Source organism: Centropristis striata, chromosome 11, assembly GCF_030273125.1.
Source record: "Centropristis striata isolate RG_2023a ecotype Rhode Island chromosome 11, C.striata_1.0, whole genome shotgun sequence".
Taxonomy (NCBI): domain Eukaryota; kingdom Metazoa; phylum Chordata; class Actinopteri; order Perciformes; family Serranidae; genus Centropristis; species Centropristis striata.
This window is the reverse complement of record NC_081527.1, coordinates 38,297,200-38,306,421: the sequence shown is the minus strand read 5'-3', so window position 1 is coordinate 38,306,421 and position 9,222 is coordinate 38,297,200. Positions and strand designations below refer to the sequence as shown.

The 9,222-nt window shown below is 36.9% G+C and overlaps 1 protein-coding gene across 1 annotated transcript in view; it reads right to left on the bottom strand.

The window, feature by feature from the left end:
- Window positions 1-8,965: 8,965 nt before the first annotated feature.
- The window catches only part of LOC131980105 (acyl-coenzyme A thioesterase 11-like), a 15,180-nt gene continuing 14,923 nt past the window's right edge, over window positions 8,966-9,222 (bottom strand). The window contains exon 17 of the mRNA XM_059344276.1: window positions 8,966-9,222. This exon is cut by the window's right edge and continues 127 nt beyond it. Coding sequence (XP_059200259.1) covers window positions 9,110-9,222 — 113 coding nt within the window. The 3' untranslated portion in view covers window positions 8,966-9,109.

Below are 9,222 nucleotides of genomic sequence, written 5' to 3'. Positions count from 1 at the left end.
TGATTGTGTGCTTGCCTCTGGACCATCATTCTCGTGGCTCAAATCAACAGTCAAACAGTGACTCTGTCCTGAGTTCACAGATACCTCATACAAGTCTGTAGGACAAACGGTTCACAAGTTAGTAAAAGGGGGCGTGGTCACTCAAAGGGGGCGTGGCTTGAATCAGCAGTTAAACAGGGACTCTGTCCTGAGTTCACAGACACCTCATACAAGTCTCTAGGACAAACGGTTCATTAGTTATGAAAGGGGGCGTGGCTAATCAAAAGGGGCGGGGTTATCAATCACCAGTTAAACAGGGACTTCATGCCGAGTAATCTGACACCTTATACAAGTTTCTAGGACAAACGGTTCATTAGTTATGAAAGGGGGCGTGGCTAATCAAAAAGGGCGGGAATTTATGAAACATTGTTATGTATAAGTGGTCAGTGATGAACCATCATCATGCATGACAAGTTTGAGGCAGATTGGACAATGTATGGTCAAGTTATAAGGTCTCGTGTTTTATGAAGAAAGCCATGTCTGTTTACTTAGAGTAAACTGACAGTTATCAGTTAGAATGTCTGTGTTGGAGGAGGGGGGGGGGCTTTGGTAGCTAAGCAACCACGTGGCCAGGTGGAGTCGACCAATCAGAGCAGAGCAATCAACTGAAATTAACTGACGATGGAGACAGTTCCATCAAAGTGAGCAGACAGAGGTGGACAAACTTGAAATTCTGGCCTCGAACAGAAAGCATTTTCGGCAAAACCATAATACCTATCATTGATCCGACTTTACTTTGAGCGTCCTGAGTTCTTCCTGAAGATCTCCATATGTTTTTTTTTAAGAAAAATGAAAAAATAGCTTTGTTAGAGCGATTTAAAAAAACTGTTAATTTTTTTTTTTGAGAAATCTTCCTTCATTTTTAATATGGGAGCCGATGCGGCAGTTGGTGCATTTTGTTTGAGCATCTGTGCGTCCTGCGCCCAAACTATAACTCTGACAGCTTTACCAGAGGATTGTGAGTGAGAGGACAAATTTTCCTACGTTTCTATGTATAAATTATTTCTGTAGAGTGAAATTTGCGGCCTGGAGCGCAGTTTTCAAATTTATTTTTTGACAATTCTTTCTCTCCCTCTACACTCTGTTTGATGACTTCCCCACTCTAGACTCTCCATAGGGTTACATTGGGGGCATTTTTTGACGTGTTTTTGCCCAATAATTTGAAAACCGTTTGTCGAAACCCTTATAAAAGTCATAGCACACTTGTCATGGGCGAGCCCGTCGGTTTGATACCTTTTTTGTGTATGTGCGGCCAAAACTCTGGGAGGAGTAGTCGACCGAAAAAATGACGGAAGAAACGGAAGAATAACTAGAAAATTCCTAAAGAAATTTTGATTGTGTGCTTGCCTCTGGACCGTGACTCTCGTGGCTTATCAAAAGGGGCGGGGATTAAACAGGGACTTTCTGCTGAGTGCACTCACACCTCATACAAGTCTCTAGGACAAACGGTTCACTAGTTAGTAAAATGGGCGTGGCTTATCAAAAGGGGCGGGGTTATCAATCACCAGTTAAACAGGGACTCTATGCTGAGTAATCTGACATCTTATACAAGTTTCTAGGACAAACGGTTCATTAGTTAGTAAAAGGGGGCGTGGCTAATAAAAAGGGCGGGAATTTATGAATTATTGTTATGTAGAACTGAAAAGTGATTAACCATCATCATGCATGACAAGTTTGAGGCAGATTGGACAATGTATGGTCAAGTTATAAGGTCTCGTGTTTTATGAAGAAAGCCATGTCTGTTTACTTAGAGTAAACTGACAGTTATCAGTTAGAATGTCTGTGTTGGAGGAGGGGGGGGGGCTTTGGTAGCTAAGCAACCACGTGGCCAGGTGGAGTCAACCAATCAGAGCAGAGCAATCAACTGAAATTAACTGACGATGGAGACAGTTCCATCAAAGTGAGCAGACAGAGGTCGACCAACTTGAAATTCTGGCCTCGAACAGAAAGCATTTTCGGCAAAACCATAATACCTATCATTGATCCGACTTCACTTTGAGCGTCCTGAGTTCTTCCTGAACATCTCCATATGTTTTTTTTTTAAGAAAAATGAAAAAATAGCTTTGTTAGAGCGATTTTAAAAAACTGTTAATTTTTTTTTTGAGAAATCTTCCTTCATTTTTAATATGGGAGCCGATGCGGCAGTTGGTGCATTTTGTTTGAGCATCTGTGCGTCCTGCGCCCAAACTATAACTCTGACAGCTTTACCAGAGGATTGTGAGTGAGAGGACAAATTTTCCTACGTTTCTATGTATAAATTATTTCTGTAGAGTTAAATTTGCGGCCTGGAGCGCAGTTTTCAAATTTATTTTTTGACAATTCTTTCTCTCCCTCTACACTCTGTTTGATGACTTCCCCACTCTAGACTCTCCATAGGGTTACATTGGGGGGATTTTTTGACGTGTTTTTGCCCAATAATTTGAAAACCGTATGTCGAAACCCTTAGAAAAGTCATAGCACACTTGTCATGGGCGAGCCGGTCGATTTGATACCTTTTTTGTGTATGTGCGACCAAAACTCTGGGAGGAGTAGTCGGCCGAAAAACAACACGGAAGAAACGGAAGAATAAAAATAATAATAAAAATAAGCCCGGTGAAGAGTAGTTAGTGTGCTTTTGCAAGCAAGCACACAAAACTAGAAAATTCCTAAAGAAATTTTGATTGTGTGCTTGCCTCTGGACCGTGACTCTCGTGGCTTATCAAAAGGGGCGGGGATTAAACAGGGACTTTCTGCTGAGTGCACTCACACCTCATACAAGTCTCTAGGACAAACGGTTCACTAGTTAGTAAAATGGGCGTGGCTTATCAAAAGGGGCGGGGTTATCAATCACCAGTTAAACAGGGACTCTATGCTGAGTAATCTGACATCTTATACAAGTTTCTAGGACAAACGGTTCATTAGTTAGTAAAAGGGGGCGTGGCTAATAAAAAGGGCGGGAATTTATGAATTATTGTTATGTAGAACTGAAAAGTGATTAACCATCATCATGCATGACAAGTTTGAGGCAGATTGGACAATGTATGGTCAAGTTATAAGGTCTCGTGTTTTATGAAGAAAGCCATGTCTGTTTACTTAGAGTAAACTGACAGTTATCAGTTAGAATGTCTGTGTTGGAGGAGGGGGGGGGGCTTTGGTAGCTAAGCAACCACGTGGCCAGGTGGAGTCAACCAATCAGAGCAGAGCAATCAACTGAAATTAACTGACGATGGAGACAGTTCCATCAAAGTGAGCAGACAGAGGTCGACCAACTTGAAATTCTGGCCTCGAACAGAAAGCATTTTCGGCAAAACCATAATACCTATCATTGATCCGACTTCACTTTGAGCGTCCTGAGTTCTTCCTGAACATCTCCATATGTTTTTTTTTTAAGAAAAATGAAAAAATAGCTTTGTTAGAGCGATTTTAAAAAACTGTTAATTTTTTTTTTGAGAAATCTTCCTTCATTTTTAATATGGGAGCCGATGCGGCAGTTGGTGCATTTTGTTTGAGCATCTGTGCGTCCTGCGCCCAAACTATAACTCTGACAGCTTTACCAGAGGATTGTGAGTGAGAGGACAAATTTTCCTACGTTTCTATGTATAAATTATTTCTGTAGAGTTAAATTTGCGGCCTGGAGCGCAGTTTTCAAATTTATTTTTTGACAATTCTTTCTCTCCCTCTACACTCTGTTTGATGACTTCCCCACTCTAGACTCTCCATAGGGTTACATTGGGGGGATTTTTTGACGTGTTTTTGCCCAATAATTTGAAAACCGTATGTCGAAACCCTTAGAAAAGTCATAGCACACTTGTCATGGGCGAGCCGGTCGATTTGATACCTTTTTTGTGTATGTGCGACCAAAACTCTGGGAGGAGTAGTCGGCCGAAAAACAACACGGAAGAAACGGAAGAATAAAAATAATAATAAAAATAAGCCCGGTGAAGAGTAGTTAGTGTGCTTTTGCAAGCAAGCACACAAAATAAAAAGACATAAGCCCGGTGAATAGTAGTTAGTGTGCTTTTGCAAGCAAGCACACAAAAATACTGAGGTAGCATAAATAAAAACAACAGTAGAAAAAAACACAGAATAGAACAAGAACACTTAAAAAAAGAACATCAGTTGATAAGAGATTGCATTTGTTGTTTTCACCCCAAGGTTATAATAGTTTTGTATTTTTCATTAGTTTTAGTTTTTATTTCGTTGTGAATTTTTGTTTTCAAATTCAGTTAGTTTTTAGAGTGAGTTTTCTACCGTAATAACCCGACTAAAACGGAATTATTAAACATGTTTACATTTGATAAGAGATTGCATTTGTTGTTTTCACCCTGTTAGTCAGGCGGCTTAGCTAAATAAAGGGGACACGCTGGACAAAAGCACCAAATTTTTTCCACATTCTCTCTATCACCATAAGTTTCAATTTTTGGTAGGAGCCACTTCATCAAGATTGTGGATCGGAGATGGCAGCCATATAAAGTCTATGAGAAATGCTATATCTTCTAAGCCACTTAGAAGGTCAATCTGGGTGTCAAAATCTACATTTTCTGGGTCAAGAAATCATTTAAAGCTATTGAGAATATCACAATTATTTGATCAAATAGATATGTTCATTTTCACCCAGACTGGTAGGTCTGCAAGTGCTGCAGCAGGGAATCCTGAGCTGGAAATGTTTGGAGTCTATATTCATGGGAGAGTTCAGATTAGCTGCCATGTACACTGCTCAAAAACATCAAGGGAACGCTTTCATCTCATGTCAGATCTTGATTAACAAATTATTTACAGTGAGTCATCTAGTGATATTCTCAATCGCTTTAAAACATTTTTTTGACCCATAAAATTTAGATTTTGACACTCAGATTGACCTTCTGAGTGGCTTTGAAGATATATTGGTTCTCATAGACTTTATATGGCTGCCATCTCTGATCCACAATCTTGATGAAGTGGCTCCTACCAAAAATGTAAACCTATGGTGATAGAGAGCACGTGGAAAAAATGTGGTGCTTTTGTCCGGCATGTCTCCTTTCTTCTTAAATCTAGTCCTAAACCGCCTGACTATGTGTAAATATTAATTCCATAACACCAGTTGGGTCATTCTTATGAAAACCTGGTTTCAAAGATTTCAAACATGAAAATTTTAAATAGGCGTACAGTACAGGCCCAAAGTTTGGACACACCTTCTCATTCAATGCGTTTCCTTTATTTTCATGACTATTTACATTGTAGATTCATCAAAACTATTAATGAACACATGTGGAATTATGTACTTAACAAAAAATATATATTCTATATTCTAGTAAGCAAATCTAAAATACAAAACATGTTTTCAGTTATTTCACACTTTTTTGTTAAGTACATAATTCCACATGTGTTCATTCATAGTTTTGATGCCTTCAGTGAGAATCTACAATGTAAATAGTCATGAAAATAAAGAAAAACGCATTGAATGAGAAGGTGTGTCCAAACTTTGGGCCTGTACTGTAAATAGGGCAATTTTCTTTTTAAACACAAAAAACAAGGTTTTAGGTAATCGGGATTATTGATCTCAAAGCATTTATTGACATTATATCACATTTTTGTTCACATTTCCCCAAACAAGTCCTTGAAAAATCTCATTACCGCAACCATCTAAAACTCCAAAAACCTTAGAAAAACAATTAATTATTTATGTTTTTGAAAATGAATTATTAACAGACCTGTACAGAATTACATGAAACTCTAAAAAATACTTTTTTTGTGGAATGTCACTAAGTACAATTACTCAAGTACTGTACTTAAGAAACATTTTGAGGTACTTGTACTTTACTTGATTATTTCCATTTTATGTAACTTTATACTTCTACTCCACTACATTTTAAGGGAAATATTGTACTTTTTTTACTAAACTACATTTAGCTGACAGCTTTAGTTACTTTTGACATGAAAATCATGATACATTTAAAGTTATAAGATGGGTGTTTTTTATTTTGATTTTATTAAACTTCATTACAGTATATAAAGTAGTTTAAATTAGCCCTATCTTGAAGAAATTAAAATGCTGCTTGGATAAATGCATCAATACCAATAATCTAATAATATATTTAGAATATAAAATAATCGGAGAGGGTCCATTCTGCATAACGAGTACTTTTACTTTTGATACTTTAAGTACATTTTGATTCTGATACTTTTGTACTTTTACTTCAGTAAGTTTTGAATGCAGGCCTTTTACTCAAAGTGGAGTAATTTCTAAGTGTGATATCAGTACTTTTACTTAAGTAAAGGATCTGAATACTTTTTCCACCACTGGACATATTCAGGAACATATTCAAATTAGTTGTAAATTGACCCAATCATGTTATTCCTGCCATGTTTTTTTGTTTGTTTACAACATTTTAAATGGCTAATGCTGCCTAATTGACATATATTTTAAGTCTTATTTAAACAATGTACTCGCTTGATTGCAACAGTATGTGTGTAATGTAATGTGCTGGAAAAATTAATGTAATCTCACATTTTACATTTAAAGGAACTAATTGTAATAGGATATTGCTGCCAAAAAGCAGTATTTATTGCATAATTTCTGTTGCGCAATACCTCGGCTCCATCAGACACATACACATCACGTACACACACAAACAGACAGAGTTACATAATCTGGCACTGCAGTGCAGCTGTCTGACAGACAGAGAGCAGCACAGCGTTACTGCAGGATTATGTCATCCACTGACATGGATAGATTTAATTAAAAGAATGATTTACACTACTGGTCAAAAGTTTTAGAACACACCAACTTTTCCAGAATTTAATTGAAAATGATGCAGTTTAATGTCTCAGTGTACTCTGAAATTAATGCACATTTGCAACATTTAAAATTCTTTATTGAGCATGATAGTGTTTTGAAGTAAAAAAAAAAAGATTCAAAATCACATTTTATGTTGGACTAAAGGACTAAAAAAAAGACACAAAATGACAAAAAAAAGACACAAATAGACACAAAATGACTAAAAAAAGAGACAAAATGACCAAAAAAAAGACACAAAATGACCAAAAAAAGACACAAAATGACTAAAAAAAGACACAAAATGACCAGACAAAGACACAAAATGACTAAAAAAAGACACAAAATGACCAGACAAAGACACAAAATGACAAAAAAAAGAAACCAAAAGACACAAAATTACCACAAAATGACTTACAAAGACATGAAAAGAATTCAAAAATGGACAAAATAGCCCAAGACTCCATAGAGTTAAGTTGTTAACCCATTTCTTGTTCCCTGAAAAAGGCCTACTTGTATAATTCTGAAATGTACATTATTTTTCAGTTTTGGTTAAGCTTACCTTTTTTTATTTACCTCTGGCAGTTCACCACTTACCTTTGGACCCTTTCAAGCTGTTCATTTGACTTGAACTGCTTGAATTTCAATAAAAAACTGGAAAAATTGGGGTGTTCTAAAACTTTTGACCAGTAGTGTACTTCTGAGTTTCTGTAATGAGATTGTTGTAACATATTATTTTTGTAAACATAACTAAACTGAATTTTTTAACTAGTCTCGTTTCATTTACTGAATCCAAGCCAAACCTTGTTCATTAAGATTCAACTGATATCTCAAAAAAAAACAAAAAAAAAACACTGGAGCATGATGTGACAGAGGACCAATCATTCAATCAAACTGTAATATTATACTATGAAAACAAAAACAGGAAACTCAGTGGACGGGCAACCTTTTAATTTTACTTGGAAAACTTCACATCCATAAAGTTCTCAAAGTCTTGCTCATTGTATGTATATAACATTATTTACAACCTGATCATATGATGTAATGCACGTTTAAACATCAGTAATGCCTGTTACATTCCCCATACTGATGATGCCAATGTGTCTCTGAGTTTGTATTCTTGCCTCTATTGTCAGATTGTTACAGAAAGACCTGGAGCTTGTTCATGGTTCAATCTCAAGGCAAAATGGTTAGTTTTAATACTCATAAAGATTTAGCTGAAAGCAGTATTTAAACCCACCACTAGGAGGTGCTAAAAGGTGCCTATATGAAAAATCACACTCCTTTAAACGGCATATTTGCATGAATGAACAGACAAAAGAGCATTTTCCTCATATTTGCAATCATGAAAACTATTATCTGACCATTGGTTAAAAAAATAGTGTAAAAACAGAAAAGCACAAAGTGAGAATTTAGTGTTTAAGGTGTTTTTTCTTTAAACACTTGGTTGTGATCTTTAGATTTCCTATTCTAATACATTTGTTTATAAAAAAAACTAACATGTTTATATGTAAATATGAACTTTTGTAAAAGCCGTAAACACATTTGACAGTGTTGATCGTACCGTGTTTCATCATAGTCAGGCGGCTTAGCCAAGTAAAGGGGACACACCGGACAAAAGCACCAATTTTTTTCCACATGCTCTCTATCACCATAGGTTTCAATTTTTGGTCGGAGCCACTTCATCAAGATTGTGGATCGGAGATGGCAGCCATATAAAGTCTATGAGAAATGCTATATCTTCCAAGCCACTTAGAAGGTCAATCTTGGTGTCAAAATCTACATTTTCTGGGTCAAGAAATCATTTAAAGCTATTGAGAATATCACTAGATGATTATTTGATCAAGTAAATTTTCACACAGACTGGTAGGCAACTCGCTTCAAGTGCTGCAGCAGGGAATCCTGAGTTGAAAATGTTTGGAATCAATGTTCACGGCAGAGTACGGACTAGCTGCCATGTAAACTGCTCAAACAAATCAAGGGAACGATTTCATCTCTTGTCAGATCTTGATCAACAAATTATTTACAGTGAGTCATCTAGTGATATTCTCAGTAGTTTTAAATGATTTCTTGACCCAGAAAATGTAGATTTTGACACCAAGATTGACCTTCTAAGTGGCTTGGAAGATATATTGGTTCTCATAGACTTTATATGGCTACCATCTCCAATCCACAAACTTGATGAAGTGGCTCCTACCAAAAATTGAAACCTATGGTGATAGAGAGCATGTGGAAAAATTTTGGTGCGGCGTGTCCCCTTTCTTCTCAAATCTGGTCCTAAGCCGCCTGACTATCAACCTTGTGAAGTAAACTGTCTTGGAAAGTAGCATGACCTGTCTACAGCTTGGTGCTGTGCAGGGACCCTGACAGCGTGTCAGCCTCAGTATCAACAGTGGGTTTGTCTGTACTTGTGGCCTGGTTTTCGTCTGTTTGAACCTCTGAAGTGGACT